This window comes from Oryzias melastigma, linkage group LG19, assembly GCF_002922805.2.
Source record: "Oryzias melastigma strain HK-1 linkage group LG19, ASM292280v2, whole genome shotgun sequence".
Lineage (NCBI taxonomy): Eukaryota > Metazoa > Chordata > Actinopteri > Beloniformes > Adrianichthyidae > Oryzias > Oryzias melastigma.
This window is the reverse complement of record NC_050530.1, coordinates 24687545-24712221: the sequence shown is the minus strand read 5'-3', so window position 1 is coordinate 24712221 and position 24677 is coordinate 24687545. Positions and strand designations below refer to the sequence as shown.

Below are 24677 nucleotides of genomic sequence, written 5' to 3'. Positions count from 1 at the left end.
TATAATGAATGCATCAAAAGACATCTTTATTTTTTTCAAGACATGCTGGAAAGGAGGAAATTAAGCACAAACTCCAAACATTGGTTAAGAAGAAACTTTAGTCACAGGCTACAGGTGTTCAAGTTTAAAGACATTTCATCAACTCAAGCTGAGGTTTCCCAAAGCAGAGCTGAAAGCTTCCACATGTCGATGTTTCTCTGAAAAGATTCACTAAATGAAAGCACAGTTCAGTTTATCCAGCCTGCCACTTATCCACTAGAGGGCATTGAAGTGTCTCAGGCAGAACTTTGAAGTTACTCTGAAAGACAGCCAGAGGGCGCTAGTGCACAGAGCAACTCTCTGCACTTTTCCTCATTGGGCCGTCTGTTTAAACTGCCCAAAGAACCTCCCCTGAACAGGTGGGATCTCAGGAGAGATATCCTGGGAGTATTTCAAATCAGAATGGAAGTCCTTTGCTCGTTGGAAGCCACGGTCAAACTGGAACAGATGAGATAAAGGCTGAACAGGGGGTGCCGTGAAGTCCACAGGCACCTCTCCATTATTCCAGGCCTGGAAGAGGGGCATCTGTCGAGCCGCCATCACATTCCAACCTAGAAGGGAAAGTTCCTCAGCAACATCAGTTGAGTGAGATGGAGCTGCAAAACCAGAGCCTGCACGGCTCTGGACATCATCTGGAAAAGCTTTATATGGAGAGCCGAAGGAGCGCACCGTCCCGACGCTGCCCAGTCCAGGCTCAGGCTGCTCAGGTAAGGAGGGGATTGCCACCAAGTCTGGGCCACTAATATACAGGACTGATTCAGGGGGTTCAGGCCAGATGTTGGACGGACCCTCCTCCACACTTCCAGAGCTGGGTGCTAGCTCTGGTTGTGGCACAGAGCTAGTATTGTCATTGTCCACATAGTGGGAGTAACTCCAGGTCCAGGGGAAGTCCACATCTGGTACTTTGGAATGAGCGTCAGGGTCATAAGTCAAGACAAACCCTTGAGGTTCATATGTGTATTGCTGGAGTTCTGGATCCTTTAAATGAAGGTTTTTTGTAGCAACAATCATTGGGTCATACCTGTGGTCTAAAAAGACACCAAGTTTGACGTAATGTTTTATAGACAAGCACAATTACTGAACAGGAGCAACTTACAGGGAAAAGCAGCACACCATCCAAGCAGCTGGACAATCCAAGAAACCCTGAAAAACAGTGAATGTTACTTAAGCATGTAAAGTCTAACTGCACCATTGTCCATGAAAAAATATATATACCAAATAAAAACTACACCTTAAAGCAAGCTTTAGAACCATGTTTACCTCAGAGCAAAAGATGAGCTCCAGCAGCTCATAGAAGAAGCCTTTATCCAGGTAAACTGATAAGCTCATTAGAAACACCTGCATGCTGCCTCAGGTTGTCCTGCACCTTCTTTTTTCTGTCTGAATGTGATCCAACTCTCCAGTACATGTGGTGGAAAAGAACCTAAATGTCAGATGTCCCCTGTCTCATACAAAAAGAGAAACCTTTACCTCCATCATTTATAACTTCATAGAAAGCAAGAAAGTAAAAACTGGAGAAAAACCTAAAGCAGAGTGTAAAGCACAAGGGCCCAGGACCACTTAACCTGATGGAGGTGTTTATCAGAGGCACACAAGCAGCTCATGTGGCTCTTTATTTATTTATTCAGTATAACGTTGTAGAGTGTAAATGCTGGAAAAATGTCTACCGTTGCTCTGGAGAGTAAATCCCATCAACAAATCTTTAAGCCAAAAAATATATTAACCTTTTAACATCAGAGCTCCAGTGTTTCTGTTCTTTGATTTACTGTAACTTTTCTACTGTTAACACGATAATTCCAGTAGATTCTAAAGAGGAAAAGTGGCTCGTCGAGCTGATCCCTAATCCGCTCCATTTTAATGCAGACAAATAGATTCATATATGTCTTTACTTGTCCTTGTCTGAGCTGGAATCTGGATCAAAAATGTCACCCTGGTGTCGTGAGGGGCTATAAGCTTGCAGGAGAGTGTAACCAAAGGGATGATGGAACACGGGACTATTTGGTTTATGCTTTGCTTAGTTGAAATCATGGTAACGTTTATTGATCAAATAAAAGTTGCAGCTAAATTGCAGAAATGTGATTGGTCAATCACCTTCTTTTCTCTAATAGAATTTCTCAACTGAAAGAAAAACATCTTCTAATCAAAATCTTTCTGTGTGGAGTTTGCATGTTCTTCTCTCGCTTGTGTGGGTTTTCTCTGCGCGCTTCCTCCCACAGTCCAAAAACATGCTCCATAGGTGAAATGGGGTCTCGTAGTTCTTCTAGGTGTACATGTGAGTTTGTGTGCAAGACACATCCAGATCTAAACGCAGCACAGTGACCAAAATCAAAGCACCTGTGGTAACTTCAAACACTAAACTCCAACCATTGAATGAAGAGGGGTTGTGTTTTGTACTGTATTAACCTACTTGAAGATGGATGTAAATATTTGCAAATAACTGCCAAAAATGTTGATGCATTCATGCATATTTCACAACATTATGGTTTATACTTGTATTTATGTTTTGCAGGGTAATGCTTCACAGTAGTTACCTTATACTTTCACAGCCACTTTAAAGAAACACATCACTGGTTAACAATTGTTGCAACGAGAGTTCATTACATAGTTTAATAAATGCTTTTGCACTTTTACAATAAAATAAGTCTCAGTCTGCACTCCCTCAGTAGCCTGGAGAGTCCTGCTGGTTTTGTCTTGTAGAAGTTCATCATTGTAGCTTTAACTCGATTGTCATTTTTAACATTCAAGGAACTCTTTTTTTTAAGATGTATTGAAAAAAAAAAAAAACTTGAGTTCCACCTTTCCCCCAATGTAAACACAGTTTGCCTTAGACATTTACTGGCATTGGAATTGTTGTCATTGTTTTACTGCTGCAGAATCAAACTGTCTGGATGTTGGGTGTGAAGTTGATTCTTTGTCAGGATTACACCTTCCATCTGTGGAGGAGAAGAGGACAGATTCAGCAGAGCTGCACCTCTGTTAGTGTTAACATGATTGAACACGTGGTTAACCAATTGAAATAAAACCTTTTGATTAAGATGACTGAGCATGGAGAGCTGGAGTAAATGAGAGCCTGAACTGACCTTAGAGTCTCCAGTTTGTAGTTTGGACTCTTTACCAGGTCTTCCAGCTTCTGTACTTGTGAAGCCTTTAGGTCATTTCTGCTCAGGTCCAGTAATGCCAGGTGAGACGGGTTGGACTTCAGCGCCGACAGCAGAGCAGTACAACTGACCTCTGTCAAACCACAGGATTCCAAGCTGAAGGAGAAGACAAGAATGTCAGTCTGACAGGATGTGACCTCAGCTCTGATTGGCTGCAGATCGTGACGAGAAAGTCATAGGCCATAGTGTCAGGGTGTGATATGGCTACAGCTGTGTGTTTTGGCACAGCAGTATTCTTCTTTGAAACCAGGGTTTTATGTGTGGCGATCTTTGGCTCCCCTGCAAGAAACAATCAACGGATTTAGGAGAATATGCTCTTCTTTCCACTTGTTACCAAGACATTTTGACCTAGTTTGTTTAACTACGTCTCACCTTGTGGATCAGGAATCTTATGTCACCCCGATTTGTGTAATTCTTGTTTTGGTCCTAACTTTTGATTTGTGCATGCGTAATTCTAGAATTGTAACTCATACAATACATTTTGTGCATTAGTACAAAAATCATGAAAGTCTAAAAATACAAATCCAATTTACACATGCATAATGTCAGGACTCAGGCTGCCATGTCCCCTTCTGACCACCAGAGGGAGTAATCATCTGAGTTTTGACATTTTCTATCCCTCTTCAACACTCAAATTCCCATCAGCCTCTGCTCCCTCTGCCCAGGCTCTCCCAGCTGTTCCTCATCATGTCATCATTACAAACAGTATTTAGACAGTCACTGAGCTCTGCTCAGTGTGAAGTCTTGTTTTGCATTGAATTCTCTGGCCAAGTGGTTAAACTATAATCTCTTCACTTACAGAAGAATCTTGGAGACATGAAAAGAGTCTCACATCAGATTTGTGTATTTTTTAAAGATTGGTACATGTAGTTCATATCAAGCTGGTCTATTTTTTTATTTGTACATCTATAAATATTATTTTGTATTTTTTTTATTTTGTAGTTTTTGTACTTGTGCACAAAGTGTATTGTATGAGTTACAAATCAAGATTACGCATGCGGAAATCTCCAAAGTTACACACAAATCAAGAATTATGCATGCACAAATCAGGGGGATACTTATTTCTCTCTGTAGGAATCTCCATTCTCCAGTTTACAGGCCAATCTCTCCATAAATTGCTTTTCATTCCTGGACTTTCAGATCCCTTAAATCTAAAGTTGTGTTTCAGGTAAAACAATGTGTTTTTTTTGACACACAGACATGAAGCAAGATGGCACCTCAGCCTGTTTCATTTTTAGGGAGCTCTGACAGTTCAAATATGGGGCTTGAAGTAAACCTATTCTAAAGAATTCTATTGCCTTTTCAAAGTGTTTAGCATAAGTGAATGCTCAGCGTCATTTCATGCATTTAGAAGATTGACACAAACTTCAAGTTGAAGAAAACAGAAGGTATGTTAGAAAGCCTTTCAGTGCAGTCTGATGCAGCATTCACACCAAGCTCAGAAACAATCGTTCAAGTGACCACTTCCAAGAAAAGTCTATGTAAGCATCCATCTATGCAAGTTTGCAGGCCACTGCACTCTAAACTCTCACATTCACACTTTGCTACATACGTTTTTAAGTCTGTTTTGGGACTTTGTGTACAAAACTTGTGCCTAATGGGTAAACCAGTTAAACTTTGACCAATCAGGGATTTGGATTTAGTAGTGACGTTTGGATAGCATCCTTTGCAAGCCACAAAAGGGCCAACTGCTTGAAAATTGGTCTTGGAGGAGGTGTTTTGTGCCTGGATGGAATTATATGACACCAAGTCTTTCGTATATTAGAATGGAACTATGAAAGAAAAATCCTGGAGCAAGATTTGCTTGATGTGCAGCACTTTGACATTGTGGACCAAAGCTCTTCCAACTGGGAGGACATGGGCTAATATCAGTGTGAACACCATATGCTATACACGCATTAAAGAACCTGCATTCAGCATGTTCTTGAATATGCATCACATGCCCAGTGTGTACGTGGTATAGCATGAACTTTACTGTGAAAACAGCAGCGTCAGGAGTCTGACCTCAAAGTCTGCAGGGTGCAGCTTGAGTTCTCCAGAAAACCACACAGATGCTGCAGTCCTGGATCTTCAATTAAGTTGTGGCCCAGGTACAGGTTTTCCAGCTGAGATGGGTTGGACTTCAGAGCTGAGGCCAAAGCAGCACAGCCCCGCTCTGACATATGGCATAGCACCAGCCTAAACTCAGAGAGAAACATCAGAAATATTTGTTTAAAAAGTTCAGTTATTTATTCCACAGAGTTCTCAGTAAGTAAACTTGTACATATTTATGCATGTTGTTGGAAAAAACTGAATGTTTTTATTTCAACCAGGTTCACCTTTATTGTGATGTGTGGTCATTTTAAGTTCATTACCAGTACTCCTCCATTTTAATGTCCTAATTACTGTATCTACTTATCTGTGACAACCATGTCTCATCTCAGCATGTTCAGGTTAATAATGTCATTTATTGTACAAGTATTGTGAATTTTGAGAAGACATTTAATCTCACCCACCTAACTTTATTTGACTTAGTGATTTTCCCTTTTGTTGCAGCTAATGTTGACTATTTTTTGTGTTTTACAAGTGTGTGACTTTTGATAGTTGAATTTCCTCAACAATAGCTGTTTTGTTGTTGAGGAGATTCAGCTATTCTGTCCCTGTGCCCATGTTTCCAGCTATTGTGTCCATGGAAATTTTACATGGACACAATAATTGAAATAAATGCCTGATCAGAATAAAAATATGTCATGTAAACATGCCAAAACTCTGATATGATCAAAATTTCCTTCCCATTGAGATAGGTGGATTGTGAAGGTTGTAAACATTTGCATGTAAATTTATTCTGATTGTGGGTCATACTGCACTGGTTTTTATGTCATGTATACACGGTGTTGTCCAAAGAAAACCACAGAGCACAAACAGAACCTGCCGGCTGCTCCGTGAGAGCGAACCGTTTCTCTATACACAACAGCCAAACTCTGTTAATATGTGAGCGGGGCAGGGGTGGGGATGGTGGTGAAGAGGGAATTGATTTGTTACGGTGTGTGCTCTGGGGGAGGCTTCAGACCAGGGTTCCCCAAACTTTTTCTTATGAGGGCCACACAAATGTTTTCCTAACGGATGTGGGGTCGGATATAGGCTAACAGCAAAAGTGTAAAAATCACAACCTAAACGTAAACATTTATAGCCGGCCTAAATATTAGCGAAATGCCAAACTTGCCTAAAAAAAAACCCTCAAAAAATTCTACATTAGCCAAAACAGCTAGCATGTTGCTGAAATATTAGTGAAATGCCAAATTAGCCTAAAAAAACTGAAACATTTCTAATTTAGCCAAAACATCTAGCATAAAGCTTAAATATTAGCTAGACTCCAAATAAGCCTAAAGACTGAAAAATCCTAAATTAGCCAAAACAGCTAGCATGTAGCTGAAATATTAGCTAAATGCCAAAGTAGCCTAAAAACTAGAACAATGTCAATTTTAGCCTGCACAGTTTGGATGGGCCGGGCCAAATGTTGAAGGAGGGCCAGATCCGGTACGTGGGCCGTAGTTTGGGGACCCTGCTTTAGACCACAGTCCGGCCTGCTGCCTGGTTACACTAAACCATGTCTGTGAACAGAGGAACGGCTTCAGGATGATTCATAAGCTCAGGCGGCAGATTTTGAATATGGAAGTCCTGTGATGCCGTAAAAGCAATATGTGAATTTGTGTTACCAATAGTGCCCAGAAAAAAGGCTGGTGTTATTTACATGCATTTATGTGCCTCCAAGGCTAAATGTTACTGTTAGTCTCACATATTAACCTGACTCGAACCCTTCCTCCAGGTCCAGAACTGACCACAGATATTTAGAAAATTATATCTGAATAGTCACTTAAAAGCAATAATGATAAAAGCATGCTCGGAAGAGCATTTCACTACGAGCTTGTTAATAAAAGAACTCTGTTACTTCTTCTTCTACAGCCATTTCCAGTATTTTAGATAGTTCTCCTCAGGTCAAAATGATTTACTCCGATCGAACGTGTAGAGATGTAAACATTTGTTATAATCGGATTAAGTAGAAAAGCTTAAAAAGGCTAAGACACTTGCAGCTAAACAGACAGGCCCTATAATCTATTTATTTATAATATAAATGAGTCCTTCTCACTTCAGAGTCGTCAGTCCGCAGTCTGGATTCTGTAGAAAACCAACCAACTGCTCCACTCCTGAATCCTTCAGAGAGTTCAGGGTCAGGTCCAGCTCTTCCAGGTAGATCGGGTTGAACCTCAAAGCAGTGTCCAGAGCTGCACAGCTGATGTTTGACAGCTCACATTCAATCATCCTGCATTCAGAACAAATGAGTGGAAATGCATGTAGAAACACCCAGAAGACATGTTTTAAAAGAACAGAGGAAGTGGACCAGCTGCAACATAGGAGTGCAGAGATAAGTGCAGAAACAGCCTGACCCCAGTTTCTTCAGTCTGCATCCAGAATTCTGCAGGTAACCACACAGGTGCTGCAGTCCTGCATCCTTCAGGTTTTTGTTGTAACTTAGATCCAGTTCCATCAGATGGGATGGATTGATCATTAAAGCTGAGACCAGAGCAGCACAGCCAGACTCCGAAACACTGCAGATGTCCAACCTGGATTTAGAACGGAACATGGTTAATGAGATCATTACTGATGCTGAGAGGTGTCCCCTTTTGGGCTTTGACTAATAAATGTATGTCATTCATTATTTAGTTTTTAAAGCCATGTTTCATCTCCATGGTTGTATACATGATTTGACTTTCAAAGGTGTATGTTTGCCAAGTTGTTTTTGTTTGTTTGTTTTTTTATCCCACGATGTCCCGTGAGTAAACTGTGTCATGCTGAGAAGCGGTTTTCTTCACGTGGGTGCGCTTTGAAGCACAGAAGTTTACATTTAAAAGTAAGTAATGATATTTTTGTTGTAGCATGAGCTTTCTATAGGTATAAAACCACTGTTAAGTATATTCAAGCGGTGGAAGCTCCGTGCTAACACTAACTCTCCGTTTGGAGGGCTAAATGAAGAGAGGGAGGAAGGAAGAATTTGGATTTGGCAACCTTCTTATTGTTTCCAGTGATCCATAAATGGCTCTCTGGTGTCATGACAGCTGCAGACAGAACTTACCTCAGAGCCTTCAGTCTACAGTCTGGACTCTGCAGGAAACCAGCCAGCTGCTCCACTCCAGAGTCCTGCAATTTGTTGCAACCCAAGTCCAGATCTTCCAGGTGGAACGGATTGGACCTCAAAGCCGAACCCAGGACAGCACAGCTGATCTCGGACAGCTCACACCCCACCAACCTGCATCAGAGTTTGACATCAGAGTTCAATGAAGTCCATCTCTGATCAAAGCACATGCAGCAACTGCAGCATGAAAGGAGTTTCTTTTTTCCATCTCATGAGCAAGTCATTAAAATGCTTTTAAAAAGTAAAGATAAAAACTAAGTAACAGAAATGAGTGATAGTTCTCTCTGATCATACTTGAATCTTTGGTTCTGCTCCTGATATAGAACACACTCCCTTTACCGTTTGAAAACCAAATGATTCAAATTGGACAGAGAAAACAAACTTGCAGACATTGTTTTGATCCAACATCTACAGTTCAGCTCATAAGTTTACCTAGCCTGGAAGAAATAATGATTTCTCTGTCATTTTTTAAGATATTCAAGGAACTGAGAACGTCAGTCAGTAGTGTCCAAACTTTGATCAACGAGTGGAAAGAGAGGAACCAAACCACAGTCACAAACATTTGTGCCATAACTCCTGGAAAAATCATTAGAAATGCAAATAAAAAAAACATAAATAACTGTGGTGTTGATGTTTCAAGATGTACAATAAGGAGACCTGAATCAAAGGTCACATGGTCGAGTCGCCAGAGAAAACCTTTTTTGCCCAAATGTCACAAAATAGCTGACTTACAATATGCCAAACAGCACAAACTTCTTCTGCACCAAAGTCATTTGGAGTGATGAGACCAAGACTGAACTTTTTGGCCAAAAATTGCAACATTTGGAGATGAATCAACAAGACCTATGATGAAAATAACACTGTTGCTACTGTGAAACACGGAGGTGGATCGCTGATGGTTTTGGGATGTGTGAGATACAAAGGAAACTTGGTCAATATTGATGGTAAGATGAATACAGCATATTATCAGAAGATACTGGAGGAAAACTTGTCACTCTTTAGCTCAGAGACTGCGCATGAGACGCACTTGGACGTTTCAACATGACATCGATCCAAAACACAAGATCAAGTCCAGTTGTCATTGGTTCTAACAGAATAACGTGAAGGTTCTGGAGTGGCCGTCTCAGTCTCCTGACCTCAATATTATTGATCCACTCTGGGAAGATCTCAAACTGGCAGTTCAAGTAAGACATCCCAATGATTTAAAGGAAATTGAGGTTTTCTCCCTTGAAGAATTGGATGCTTTACCAATAAAAATATTAAAAATAAAGAACCTCATCCACAAGAGACTTCAAGCTGTTATTGATCCAAAAGGAGGAAACACCAGATATTAAGAACTGGAGTATGTAAACTGTTGAACAGGGTCATATTCTATAAAAAAAAAATACCAAGAAATAATAATTTCTTCCAGGGTATGTAAACTTATGAGCACATCTGTAACAATAAAACACACATCTGTGTTTTTCATTAGTCTTTCCATCATTAATATTGGCAAAGGTTCTCTGTGCTTATTATAAGCTTTTTAGCTTAATATAACACAAAACAAACTAGCAACAACCATACCTTAGAGTTTTTAATCCGCAGTCTGGACTCTGCAGAAACCTACACAGGTGCTCCACTCCAACGTCCTGCAGCGTGTTGTTGCTCAGGTCCAGTTTTGTCAGGTGGGACGGGTTGGATTTCAAAGCTAAGCTCAGAGAAGAACAGCTCAGCCCTGACAAGCTGCAGTCCATCAACCTGATAATCGTTAAAAATCTCAATTTTATTTAAAAAAAAAAAAAAGAACTTCAAATGAGTGACAGTTTAATCCATTTTCCTTTGAGCAGGTCGGCAACCTTTAAGAGCGAAAGAGCCATTTGGGCTTGTTTTCTACTGATCAAAACCTAGAAGGAGCCGTATAATTTTACTTTAGCATTTAGGAAATTTGGATTTGCATTCATGACCATCTTATTTTTTTATAATTTTTTTATAAATATGAATTATGTCTATTCTTTGGCACGAACAAAAGCAAAAATATAAAAATAAACTAGCATTTCTCACAATGGGATTTTTTAAACGTTTTTACCTTTAGTAGATGCCAAATTAGCGAAAAAGCTAGCTCATTGCCCAATTACTAGCTGAACTCCAAATTATCATAAAATTCCTCAGTAAATTAAATCAGCCAAAACTATTAGAATGTTGCTAAAATAAAAGCTAAACACTAAATTAGCCTAAAAACTCAAGTAGATAACAAATTAGCTGCAAATGTTAGCATATGGCTAAAATATTAGCTTAACTCCAAATTAGCATAAAAAATTTCATTACAGGCCAAATTAGGCAAAAAAAAACAAAAAACTAAGTGCTCAATTACTAGCTGAACTCGTAAATGCCCAAAATTCCTCAGTAAACTAAATTACTCAAAAAAGTTAGCCTTGTTCTAAAATAGAAGCTAAATTCTAAATTCTCCCAAAAAACTTCAATAGATAACAAATTAGCCAAAAACATCTGCATGTTGATAAATTATTAGCTAAACACCAAATTAGCATAACATTCATCACTAAACTAAATTAGTAAAAACTGTTTGTCAGTTGCTAAAATAGAAGCTAAAATTTAAATTACATTAAAATCCCGAGTAGATAACAAATTAGGCAAAAATGTTAGCGTGTTGCTAAAATATTAGCTAATCTCCCCATTTTTGAACATTACTATTTTATTTTTCTTCACCCAGAGAGCCACCAAGGAGGGATAAAAGAACCGCATGTGGCTCTGGAGCCGCAGGTTGCAAACCCCTGCCCTAGAGCTGTTCACAGTGAGAGCGTTATGTGGAAAAAAAGGTTTTCACAGTATCCCTAACTTATTGTGAGTAGTGCAGTATCAGCCTTAACTTTTGGCTGTTTTTCTGTCCATAATGAGAAAGGCTGCATGAATAGACTTAATGGACTTGAACGAGCAAACACTGTCAATCCAAAGAAGAAACATTACCTACACTAAAATAGGCATGATAGTCCTTTCATGTGAGTATGTAAAGGTATTTAGATAATTATAAATGGTTAAGATTCTCTGTGAACTTCAGTTAATTTGCTTCAGTTAATTTTTTAAAGCCAAAAAGACCAAAAACAGAAGGAAAGCTAACCTCAAAGTCTTTAATAGACAGTCTGGACTCTGCAGAAACCCACACAGCTGCTCCACCCCTGCATCCTGCAGCTTGTTCTTACTGAGGTCCAGCTCTGTCAGGTGGGACGGGTTGGATTTCAGAGCAGACCTCAGAGTAACACAGCTCAGCCCCGACAGGCTGCAGCCAACCAACCTGAACAATGATTAAAAACAGATGAAGCACAAAGTATTGGTAATCACATTTGGCTTGCTTTTCCCATCCATCCATGTACTATTCCTGCTTTGTCACGGAGGCTGTTTGAGCCCATCCCATGGAATTGTAGGGGGTGTGGGGGAACACCCAAGTAATTTGCATGTTTGCTACATGAACATCACAACAACTGTACTTCTGACACCAAGCAGACCAGGGGTGTCCAAAGTCAGTCCTCGAGGGCCGGTGTCCAACATGTTTTCCATCCATCCTGCCATTAAAGCTCCTTATTGGTCAAACACACCTCATCCTGGTAATCAGCAGAAGATATGGCAGAGTTTCTGGAAAACCAGTAGGAGGCAGGCCCTCGAGGACTGACTTTGGACACCTCTAAACTAGACTCAGTTTAGAGAATGCCCCAGGCAAGACAGAAGAAAGAAAAGGGGTTAGAATCATTTTGAAAGAACAAGCAATGCTTGACAAGTGTCTCCCCCATTCAAACAGTTGAATGTGTCTATAGCAGAGGCACAGGAGATGGCTGCACACAACCAGGCCATTAAAGTGGAACAGCAAGATCAGGACAACCACACAAAACAAGGTCCAACAAGTGCAGACGCCAGCAGGGCGTACAAATTCCTTCTTTGCTCTGACCTCAAAGTCTCCAGTTTGCAGTTTGGTCTCTCCAGTCCAGCAGACAGAGCCATAACCCCTGAATCCTGAACTTTGTTTTTACTCAGGTCAAGTTCTGCCAAGTGCCCCAGGTTGGACTTTAGAGCTGAGGCCACAACCTCCAAGTGAGTCTCTGAGAGTCCACAGTCAGAAAGCCTGTCATGAAGAAGAGATTCATTTAAAAGTAAAAAAAACAACAGCGTTTCTGACAAGTTCTGCTCCGTCTATTTTTTAAGCTAGACTAATCCTGACCACAACCCTGCTTAACAGTAGTTAGCAATGTTTTGTCCGTTACATAACCAAAATCTATTGACTTGACTCTTGATTAGAACTGTTGTGAGTCTTACCAGGCCTTCCTGCAGTTCCTCACAGCTGGGATAAGTCTCCGACGACCGTCTGGCGTTGCGTTGTATCTGTTCAGGTCTAGTTCATCCAGAACTTCATCTGACATCTGCAGCATGTATGCCAGAGCTGAACAGTGGATATCTGAGAGTTTCTTCTCTGATCGGTTCTCTGACTTTAGGAACTCTTGGATCTCTCGATGAACCAAACGGTCCTGCATCTCCATCAGACAGTGAAAGATGTTGATACCTCTGTCAGGAGACATTTTGATAGTAATCTTTTTCATCCTCTGGATGACTGCTTGGACATTTTTTTGCTTCTTGTTTGTCCGACCCAGAAGGCTTCCCAAGATTTTCTGGTTGGACTCCACAGAGAGGCCATGGAGGAAGCGAACAAACAGGTCCAAGTGTCCTGTTCTGCTTTGCAGAGATTTCTCCAAGACTCTGATCAAAAACTCATCTACAGTTGGGCTGTTAATTTGATGTTTCAGAAAGCCCTCTATCACCTCGTTGTTTCTGTTGATGTAACAGTGAAACATGTAGACTGCAGCCAGGAATTCCTGAATGCTCAGATGAACAAAGCTGTAAACTGGTTTCTGGAAGATCTCACACTCTCTTCTGAAGATCTCTGTACAAACGCCTGAGTACACTGAGGCCTCTATGACATCCAGACTGCACTTCTCCAGGTCTTCTTGGTAGAACATGATGTTTCCTTTCTCCAGATTATCAAATGCCAGATTTCCTAACTTCAGAAGAACTTCCTTGTCACCCTCTACAAGCTCCTGTGGTCCCACCTCATGTTCCTGCTGGTACTTCTTCTTCCTCTTTGTCTGGACCACCAGGAAGTGTGAGTACATGTCAGTCAAAGTTGAGGGCAATTCTCCTCTGTGCTCTGTTGTCAACATGTGCTCCAGTACTACAGTAGTAATCCAGCAGAACACTGGAACTTCACACATTATGTAGAGGCTCCTGGAGTTCCTGATGTGGGAGAGGATTCTGTTTGACATGTTTTCATCGGTGAACCTCCTCCTGAAGTACTCCTCCTTCTGAGCATCATTGAAACCTCGTACTTCAGTCAGCCTGTCCACACATGAAGGAGGAATCTGACTGGCTGCTGCAGGTCTGGAAGTGATCCAGACCAGAGCTGAGGGAAGCAGGTGTCCCTGGATAAGGTTTGTCAACAGCAAACTGATTGAGGTCTTCTGGGTGACATCAGACACCACCTGACTGTTGTTGAAGTCCAGAAAAAGTCTGCTTTCATCCAGACCATCAAAGACGAGCAGCATTTTGCACAGTTCCAGCTGCTCTGTTGGGATCTTTTGAAATGTTGGATGGAACAGCTGAATCAACGAGAGAAGACTGTGCTGCTCATCTCCAATCAAATTCACTTCTCTGAATGAAAGAGGAACCACAGCATGAATGTCTTGGTTCTCCAGACCTTCAGCCCAGTCCAGAATGAACTTCTGCACTGAGAAACTTTTTCCAGCTCCAGCAACACCACTCGTCAGAACCACTCTGATGGATGCGTGTTGACCCGGTAAGGCTTTGAGAATGTCCTTGTTTTTTATTGGAGCATCACGAAGCCTGCTGGCTTTGTAGGCTGTCTCCAGCTGCCCCACTTCATGGTGGGTGTGCACCTCCTCTCTTAGTCCCTCTGTGATGTAGAGCTCAGTATAAATCCTGTTGAGGAGTGTTCTACTTTCTCCTTCTTCCGTTCCCTCAACCGCCTGTTCAAATCTCCTCCTCAGACTAATCTGATGTTCATCTAAAAGCTCAGGGAGACCTGTATCTGCTGGAACACAAGTAAACAACAGAGCAGAAGTGAAGAGTGTTCAACTCAACATCAGCAGAAGTCCAATTTTCACAAATGAGCTCATCTCACATTTGACTCAAACTCACTGTTTTTGGATCTTTCATCACACTGGGGACAGGATAAAAGACCAGACGAAGGAGTAAACTGGCTCCAGTAAGAGGTGATGCACTGTCTGCAAAACCAATGCCCGCAGCTGATGGAAACTGGATCCTCCAGGACTTCCTGGCACAGAGCACAGCAGGACAGCTTCTCCTCATCCTTTTCTCTGTGGACACAGAGAAGAAAATTTTGTGAGAAGAATCAAAGTCATTTGGTATCAAATTGACTATGAACTATGGGTTAGAGATATGAAAATGAACATTTTAAGAACGAGGAACAGATGCTGTTCTTGAAGAATCGTTATCCTTACTGTTGACCAACATCAAGTCAGTTCATCCAACAAAAGTCTTACTGTGACACAAAGTCAAAACAGTCTGGTGTTCAAACTTGAACATTGAAGCTTCGACCAGTAATGATAAAACAATTTCTTCAGCCATCCGTGAGTCATTTTTGATGTACTTACTCTGATGGTCGGGGGGGTTCTTTGAAGTTTATGGGGAGATCTTTAGAGAGGTCACTCCTAACAGACTCACAGCTGGGTCCTTCAGACCGACGTCTATAAACACAGCGAGGTCATTTTTACGTATCCGCAAAAAATTGTGTTCAAGAAACAAAGTAAAACTCATGAGACATGTTGTTGAAACAAGGCTAACAGACAGGAGAAACATCAAAACTATGCAGACCAAGTAAAACACAGGAATCTCTGGAGCCTCTGAAGAGACAAACTCAAAATCTCCACAAATCTAAACTATTACTGACCATGCAAAACATGAAACTCAGGTGTTGAAGATTCTTTGTAGGTCCTTCTGTTGGTTTTTATAACAGATTATTATGTAAAAAAATTGAATTTCAAACTTGAACATTAAAGGTCAGACAACTAGCATGAATCAACCTTATTTCTTTATTCCTCTACAAGAATCAACTCTGAAACACTTACTCTGAGGATCCAGGGGTTTCTCTGAAGTTAATGGGGAGATCTTTAGAGAGGTCACTCCTAACGGACTCACAGCTGGGTCCAGCTGACTGACCTCGCTGTCTGAGCAGCTGATGTCTGTCAACACAGAGAGGTAATCTGGAAAAAAAAACATGTTTAAGAAGCAAAGTAAAACTCATACGAGATGTTGTTGTTTATTTTTTTTTCTTCGAACAAACAAGAAACAAAGCTAACAGACAGGAGAATCATCAAACTATGCAGACCAAGTAAAACACAGGAATCTCTGGAGCCTCTGAAGAGACAAACTCGAAATCTCCACAAGTCTAAACTGTTACTGACCATGCAAAATAGAACATGGAACTCAGGGATTGACGATTCTTTGCATGTTCTTTTGTTGGTTTTTGTTCCAGCTTAATATGTAAAAAAAAACTTTGAATTTCAAACTTGAACATTAAAGGTCAGACAACCAGTAACGATCAACAATATTTTTTTGTTCATCTGTTAGATTTATATCTGAAACACTTACTCTAATAATTCGGGGGCTTCTCTGAAGTTTATGGGGAGATCTTTAGAGAGGTCACTCCTAACGGACTCACAGCTGGGTCCAGCTGACTGACCTCGCTGTCTGAGCAGCTGACGTCTAAAAACACAAACAAGTCACCTTCAAAATCGAAGCGTGCTTAAGAGGCAAAAGAAGAAAAAAAATCATCAAACATTTGACTTTGTTTTTCCAAACATCCATGAAAAAAGCTAGCAGACAAAAAAATATCAAACCTACAAAGATTAAGTGAAATGCTGTATATATATTTTTCATTATATAATATTTTTTGTGCATAGTTTGGTTGAGGGAATGCAACTTGATTTTTAATAAATAGCTTCAACTGCTAGAGGGCAGTGTGTGCGGGTGTGTATCAGTATTTTCCACTGACAGCAACCCAGCAGAAGAAGTGATGCTCAGTCCATGATTGTCTCAGCAGTATTTGCTCCGAGGTAGCACAATTAAGACCTCACTGGATTTAGTGATTTGAAGTGATATAAAGAGTTAAGGTAACTGGTTTGTATGTTCTTTATACTATGGTGATCTGAATATTTGTTTATATGTTTTGCTGATTTATTAGACACTTGTTCAATTCCTCTTATGTTTCATGAAGCTAAATAAGCATCAGTGTGTTACGATAGTGAAGTGTCCATATATTCAGTCTAATATTGATATCTACCGTATTCTGGCATTAGGATTTGCCTTTCATAATAAGACATGTACACTTTTCTCCCTTATTTTGTTAAATATATTTCTCCCAAAAGTGTGACTTGTACTCAAGTGCGACTTATGTGTGGTGTTATATTTTTTATTATGCATTTATTGGCTGCTGCAACTTCCACCAGGTTCACAGTGGTGTTTAGTGTTCCCCCACTTATTCTTGTTTCCTTATTTGATGTATTCGTGGATTATTGTCAGTCACGTGACTCCTCCGGTTTGTCACAAAATCTCCAACAACTCAGAATGCTTGTATGAAACTTATGCTCCCAAAGATGCTGCGGGAATTTCCCAGGAGGGGCGCGCAGTTGAGGCGCCCACCAGCCCGTCCACACACACAGGCACGCGCACTCATAGCAAGCCTGCATGGAGAAGCGGCATCATCTGAGTCAGAAGCAGCTCAAAATATCCTGATGATTGCAGAGGATAATTTTCATCCCGAGTAGGTGTTTATTATGAATTAAACCGCCAAATTCTGGATAGAGATGTCCTCTCAGACTTATTTGATGGAGGAAGCACGTACTTTTTTCAGACACAGAGACAGTCCTAGTGAAAAGTTCACAGTCTATTGTCCTGGATTAAAAAAACCTCTTTATGTTGAGCAATACTCCAGTTTTCTTTAATAAATGTTTACAAAGCATGATCAGAAGTGGTTTGGATTAGTACTGATCGGTAACAGACATTCTTCGGTCGTGAGGGGTGAGATGGAGACGGGGGTTCTCCTATTGGCGTATTTGTGGAGGTTTCTGGTCCCTAACCTCCACGAATGATGGAGGAACATTGCATTTTCATCTCTGCAGTCTGTTTAAATAAAAAAATATGATCGCATTTGTCAATTGTGGTACTTTATTGTGAAAAATGAGTTATATTTTGAAAATGGACCAGATTTTCTCTTGTGTCTTGGCGTAACTTTGTGCCAGGATTAACGTGGATCGCTCGCGACCACATGCCGAAACTATTGCCACACTACATGAGCTGACTATGAAGGACTGCGGCGCTTTGTGTCTGGTGTGAACTACAAGTCAGCAAGTGGTGTGGTCATCAAGGGCGCCGAATGGAGGCGGACTTCGGCGTTACGCGGCATTATACTCTGAAGTGTCTTGTTGTCTGAAAAATATTGAACTTCTAAAGAGACAGACTTCACAGGTCTAAACTGTTAACAGGCAGAGTAAAGCATGTATTGGAATTCTGTGTTGTAGGTCTTTTGGACTTTCAACTATTGTTTTTTATTGTATCTTATACTGAAAACGGTGTGGTTTACAAACTTGAACATCGAAGCTCAGACCAGTAATGATCAAACAATTTCTTCAGCCATCTTTGTGTCATTTTTGATGTACTTACGCTGATGGTCGAGGGGCTTCTCTGAAGTTCAAAGGGAGATCTTTAGAGAGGTCACTCCTAACAGACTCACAGCTGGAAAAAGTTTATAGAACCAAAGGGAGATAAACTTGTCAGACACATAAGCAAACGTACCAGAAACATAAAACTTATAAAGCCTAAGTAAAGTAACCCTGGAACAGAGACAGACTCATAACCTTCATGTGTCTAATCTTTTACCGTTCAGGGTAGGGCATGCATTGTAATTCAGGTGTTGCAGATTATTTGCATGCTCATTTATTGGTGTTTGTTGCAGAATTACATGTATAAAAAAAGTATGGAGTAGAGTAAAAATAAAACAAACATTGAAGCTTAGACCAGGAATGCTCAGCATTATTCATCATACATGTAGTCTGAAACACTTACTCTGAGGGTCCAGGGGCTTCTCTGAAGTTTATGGGGAGATCTTTAGAGAGGTCACTCCTAACGGACTCACAGCTGGGTCCTGCATATTGACCTCGCTGTCTTAGCTTCTGACGTCTGTAAACACAGAGAGGTCATTGTTGCTTTTGAGAAATGGATGTGTTTGGAGGTGAACAATGAATATCGTTTGAACACAAGCTTCATAGTCCACTTTTCAAGATTTGAATGTAAAGAGAGACATACTGTTAACACTGTATTGAGTCTAAACCTGTGTGGGCTCAAATTCTAAAAAGTCAAAACATACAGAGTATTGCTGGAAACACTGGCTTTTGATAGGGCTTTGGATCATCACTAAGATGGGAATCTACTACGATTTACAAATCTAGACCAACATTTCACAGGTCAAACCACGATTCTTACTATTTAAAATATTATGTTAAAATGGTTGCTTCGTCTATGTGTTTTTACTAGATGGAAGAAAATTGATATACTATGTATTTAATCAACATCATTTACACATTTATTTGGAACAAGAGATCAGAATCATCAAAACATAACCAGTGAAAACACAAAGATTAATATTTATCACTTTAAACAACTTCACACTGAAGTTTTTCCATCAACCTACTAGCAAAATTTAGAAATAAACAAAACATTAACATTAATGTTGATTTTGATCATTTAGCAACAAACACTAAAATCGTTCACCAGAGTTTGAGGATGAAAAACTGTCTGCAATTCCAGTAGATCATAGATAGTAAATGAAGACACAGCAACACCTCAATAGAAATGGAGCAACTAGAAAACACTCACAGTCCTTTCATCTGAACTAACTACAGTGTTTCCACCAGAAAACATACTTTACGAAGCGACTTATTCATCATTAGTGGAAAAAACAAAAATACTCTTAAAAATGTAGATGAACATTTTACTGACGAGTACTAGTACAACTTCTCCACCATGCTAGCAGACAGTCGTAACGTCACATTATGGATCAGAGGATTTACGTAGTTTTATCAAAGTTCAGACTCATTATTTTTTTTATGCAAATTCTCGACTATATTTAAAGGATTTTTTTTTATTTAAGGTTTTTGTGTCTTCAAAAAACATTGCTCTGAAAATAAAAAAAAATCACTGACACTATTTAGAAGATTTACTGATAGTAGCACATTCAGTTTTAGCTCATGTTCTTAAAAAACAACATGCATCTGCATTTTAGAGCAATAATTACATTCCCTAAAGTGTAATTATACTCCACTTTGCCATGTTCAAAGAGATCATGAATCAGCAATTTGAAACAAACTCAAATTTCTGGGAACACATTTAAATACTTTAGTATTTGGATACTTGACTAGGTTTAGATGCTGAAAAATAAGCAAAAAACCACAAGTATGGAAAGTGAAGGAAATAAAATTCATCAAACATAATCTTTTTGTCCACGAAACAAAGCCAACGGACTAAAGAGACAGACTCGGAACCTTGACGTATCTAAATTGTTACTGACCATGCCAGGTAGAACGTTAAATTCAGGAGTTCTTTGCATGTTCATTTGTTGGTTTTTGCTGCAGCTTTGTATGTAATAAAAATAATAGGGTAAAAAATCAAACATTGAAGCTTAGACCAGGAATGATCAACATTATTCATCTGAAACACTTACTCCGAGGGTCCAGGGGTTTCTTTAAAGGTTAAGGGGAGATCTTTAGAGAGGTCACTCCTAACAGACTCACAGCTGGATCCTGCATACTGACCTCGCTGTCTCAGCTGCTGACGTCTGAAGACACAGAGAGGTCATCTTACAAAAGGTGCCACAGGTTCTTTGCATCCAATGGGAATGAGAATGTGTTGGTTTTACCTGTTGTTGTTATTGTGTAAAGAATTTAGAGTACAAACTTGAACACTGAAGGTTAGACTATCAAAATTAATGCTTATCCATCTATAGAAGTGAAATCTGAAATACTTACGCTGATGGTCGAGGGGCTTCTCTGAAGTTTATGGGGAGATCTTTAGAGAGGTCACTCCTAACTGATTCACAGCTGGATCCTGCATACCCTGTTCTGCTGTAGTAGACAGAAGCAGAGGACAGTCAGCTTAGGAGAAAAACAATTGTCCTCTAAAGGCCTCAGTTAACAGGTTCTCTTTGTAAAAGCTGTGAACAAGGTGACTTTCCTCTTCTCCTCATCTTGTGCACGAGATCAGGTTAAGCAAATGCATTGGAGGTGTCTGTCAGAAACATGCAAGACTATGACAAGGCCTACAGCATGTTCCTAACCTACTGGATAGTGTAGTGGATCTCTGTTTAAATATCTAAATATTAAATGTATTTAAAATCCCACAGAGATTAGAGGTAGATCTGCTAAAACAATTTGCAGTGATCTGAAAGATTTTGAGTCAAGTTGATTTCATCCAAAGTTAATCAGCTGCATGAAAAAAAGATTTTTCAGAGTTTAGATTTTTCACATTGAACAGCTTAAGATGTCAGTAGTTTAGACTGTTTAGAGCAGGGGAGTCAAACTCAATCGCACAGGAGGCCAAAATCCAAAACACATCTTAGGTCACGAGGAGAACAGGATAAACATTTATTTAACACACTAAAACTACATTTTTAAAACTTTAAAGCTGGAACTTTTCAATATTATTATCAACTAGATACAGTATATAGTATTACCTGCAATGATGCTAGTGTGAATGCTGTAAGCTGAATTTGGCTGCGAAGATGCTGAAATTGATAGCTAAAAGTGCTGAAGCTAATAGTTGAAAACACTGAAACTAATAGCTGAAAACACTGAAGCTTAGAGGCAGCTAAAACATAAGCAAAATGCTAAAGTAGCCTGAAAAACAAAATATAAAAAACCTAGGATAGCCAGCACAGCTAGCAGATAGCTAAAGAAACAGCTAAACGCAAAAATAGCCAAAAAAAAAGAAAAAACGCCTAAAACAGCCGAAACAGTGTACGTGTAAATATTAGCCTTACTCCAAGCAGCCTAAAAATATTTTTAAATTAGCCTAAATTAGCCAAAACAGCTAACATGTAGCTGAAATACTAGCTAAACTCTAAAAACAGCCTAAAACAATCTTAGCAAATGCCAAAATAGTACAAAAAACTAGCAGAATGCCAATCTTTATACATTTTAAACTTTAACTTTTTAACATAATTATGAGTAATAAAAGCAGGTAGGAACATTATTCCAGAATAAATTAACTTAAACCTTAAATAACTTTCAATATTTTACTCTCCATAAAAATATCATTTGTCAAATTGATACAAGTTAGAAATAAGCGCAGGATAACATCGTGTGACGATAACAATAATAATAATAATCCCTCTGTTTCCACACTCTCTCACTAGCTTACAGCCCCTCACAAACCCAACCTAACATCCAGATTCCAGCTCAGAAAAAGAAAACAATGATGTTCATGGATCTATTTCTCTGCAAGTGGATGCATCAGAATGGAACCCAGAAGTTTGTGCTTCATCCACTATATTTTTAATAATCTCTTTTCCAACTGCATATTTTCCTCTGCTTCTAATTCACAATTTTAATAAATAAATTCACAAAAATGTAATTTTAAGCCAAATTTTCTTTATATATTCCCTCCATCATGAATAAAATTAAATTAAAAAGCGTTGTTGTCTGTTGTCTAAAAATTAAATAAAGGTTTTCTTTGGAGTGAGTCTGTGTTGACTGTGAGCAAAAAATATTCTGCAGGTTTATTGAACTAGTTCCCTTACATTGGTTCTGGGGGTCCTGATGGAGCTCTGAAGTTCATTGGGAGATCTTTGGAGAGGTCACTCCGCACGGATACACAACTGGATGCTGCAGACAGAGCACTTCTGTCAAAGAAAGAGATGTGAATGTAACGAGGCTCCTGCATCGAAGCAGAACTGTCCTGCGTCCACAGAGTAGTGTTTGTCTGCTTCAAAGCAAATTTACTGAACCATGAATTAAGAATTTAAAGTTATTTTTTAAATCAGACAGTTCATGCTCACTTAATGAAATTGCAAAATGAAAAATAAAACACTGCCTCCTTATTTTGTTTGATAAGACAGACCTTTTCTCAGTCAAAAGGGTGGAGTCAGATTCAATGTGTCCAATCGTTTCTTAGTTTTACCCAACTAAACAAGGCCGTAGAGCAGGGGTCACCAACGTGGTGTCCCCAGGTAGCCCCTAGAGACCCCAAAAGGTGCCCTCAGGTCTCTTCTAAAAGCTCCCTTGTGAGCTGCGTCTAAAATTCATTGTTATTCTGTTGCTATTCTTTTTAATTGCACTTGAATTTAAGCAGATTTAAAAATGGAAACATCTTAAAAATACCTTCTTGATACATGAACTTTAGATAAGTTTAGGTGACCTCTGACCTTCTCCAGTTCAAAGATCATTGATTTTGTAAAAAATGCTGCAGATTTGTTTGAAACTGTGTAAGTTGATTTTTCTTTAACATTGCATGATTGATAAACAGATGAATGGTACAACACAGTGAAAATGGGACATTTTCCCCATCAATGTAAGTGATCCTCTGAAAATGTAACAATTACTGAGATTAATAAAGTTCTGAATATTGATATTTGTTTCCTAGCTTATCATTGTTAATAATTATGGCGAGAAATCATTGTCTTCACACAGAGGAGTATTATTATTAATGATGTATAAATATCTATGACTATGAAAAATGTATTTCAAACAGGAAGCCCTTTGTATGACTCAGTACCCATGGAGCAGCTCTCGGTCTCAAAAAGGTTGGTGACCCCTGCCGTAGAGGTTGTGAGAAGAGAAACATCCAGCTGTTTACTTTGACAGAACCAACATCTGCTAAAGAATTGCCCTTGTGCAGGGTAGACGAGGACGGTAACAAGACTGGCATCAGAACTGGTGTGTCAGCTAACGGATCTAACTTGTCAAGATCACACACAGAAGCTGTCAGAGCAGAGAGGGAAGGGGGTTATGAAGGATTGAAGTGTGTTTCTGCTCTCACTAAACACCCTTAATGCTACAGACAGCACACAGGAGCAGGAGGAAGAGGACGGTTTGGCTCCAAACTGTGATTACGCTGAGAAGAGACTGGTGTGTTAGTGTAAGAGCTAAACAATGACAGAGCAGAAGAGCATGAAAGAGTTACAAACAACAGAGAGTCCTCATCCTGTCAGAGGGTCTCTCTTACTCTGAGCTGGAGAGTCCGAAGATATCCAAGCCGCCTGCAGCTTTATCTGGGAACGTCCGAATCTTTTTGACCATAAAACTGGATCCAGCTTCATCTTCCTCTTCGTCTGCTTCCTTCATCTTCTGTGGAGTCGGTCTGTACCTGCAGCCACACCGGAATGTGAGCTCAAAGGTCACACAGGAAGTGAAACACAAACATCTCCCGCTCTGTTAACTGAGTCAAACACTTAGCTAACTGACTTCCTCACAGGATATCACATGACCTCCCAACATGGATGTCAACAGGGGGTGGGAGTTAAAGGAGCTGGAGGACCTTTTGCTGCCAAAGCATCTATTTTCCCAAGGGCTTACAAAAGAACTTTCCAGATTTATTTGTTTTGCAGCCTCACTTTAAGGTTTCAGCAATACTGATAAAAAATAATAATGCTGTGAGTTACAATAACCACATCCAGTGTTTTCATGGCCTTTTCCAAAGTCTGGGTGAATGCAGAAGGTCGGGTCAAGAAGGTGACGATGAAACCAAACCATCAAGAGTCCTGGGGTGATTCCTAAAACAATGATAAACAGTGCTCAAAGGAGTGAAGGGGACACCACAAAAACACGTCCTGTACCTGCATGGATTCAATATTCTTAGAAATGCTTTATTCTTGAAATAGTTGTATGTGCTAACACAAACACCCACAAATATTCATGGATATTCTATGTATTACTAAATAATAATATGATTTGATTTTTCAGTGCTTTTTCAGATGCTCAAATCCCTTACAGCGTGCATCCTTTATTTATTCATTTCTCATACATATTTGCCTATTGGAGTCCGAAAAACTCAGTCCTTTCCTCCCTCTTCTCATTTTTTGTTTCAATTTGAAAAACAACTGGTACGCAAGTACTTTCAGGCTTTTTTCCCTTTACTGTTGAGTTTTAGACAGGCTGTCAGGAGAAGTTCCACGAGCGCACAGTCCTCCACCAGGAGGCAGAACTAGTTTTAAGAGCATAAGAATATTTTCCCAGGCGAACAGGAGA

General features: G+C 39.8%; 1 protein-coding gene across 8 annotated transcripts; it reads right to left on the bottom strand.

Annotated features, from left to right (window-relative positions):
- LOC112154444 (NACHT, LRR and PYD domains-containing protein 12) lies at nt 1–23920 on the bottom strand. 8 transcript variants are annotated; one of them, XM_024285380.2, is made up of 23 exons: nt 23656–23913; nt 22232–22333; nt 20463–20558; nt 20159–20272; nt 18505–18618; nt 18103–18174; nt 16033–16146; nt 15510–15644; nt 15036–15128; nt 14560–14738; nt 12667–14452; nt 12302–12475; nt 11480–11653; nt 9931–10104; nt 8308–8481; nt 7622–7798; nt 7324–7497; nt 5202–5375; nt 3120–3293; nt 1271–2972; nt 1136–1182; nt 1061–1067; nt 1–590 (listed from the first exon to the last, which is right to left on the bottom strand). In XM_024285380.2, exons 1-20 carry the CDS (start codon nt 23772–23774, stop codon nt 2960–2962), a joined length of 4332 nt encoding a protein of 1443 aa, XP_024141148.1. In that variant the 5' UTR covers nt 23775–23913; the 3' UTR covers nt 1–590; nt 1061–1067; nt 1136–1182; nt 1271–2959. The 8 variants fall into 8 exon arrangements, with proteins under 8 accessions (XP_024141148.1, XP_024141149.1, XP_024141150.1 ...); XM_024285381.2 differs by having other exon boundaries at nt 1–1067; nt 12667–14449; nt 23656–23914; XM_024285382.2 differs by having other exon boundaries at nt 1–1067; nt 20463–20555; nt 23656–23914.
- Between the last annotated feature and the right edge of the window lie 757 nt (nt 23921–24677).

Excerpts from the sequence above, each read along its gene's own strand:
- LOC112154444 (XM_024285378.2), bottom strand. The coding sequence starts at position 23,774 with ATGAAGGAAGCAGACGAAGAGGAAGATGAAGCTGGATCCAGTTTTATG. Across the intron at positions 16,147-18,102 it reads GAAGCCCCTCGACCATCAGC|ACGTCAGCTGCTCAGACAGC; the intron begins GTAAGTACATCA and ends TTGTGTTTTTAG. Across the intron at positions 12,476-12,666 it reads AGGAACTGCAGGAAGGCCTG|GCTTTCTGACTGTGGACTCT; the intron begins GTAAGACTCACA and ends TCTTCATGACAG.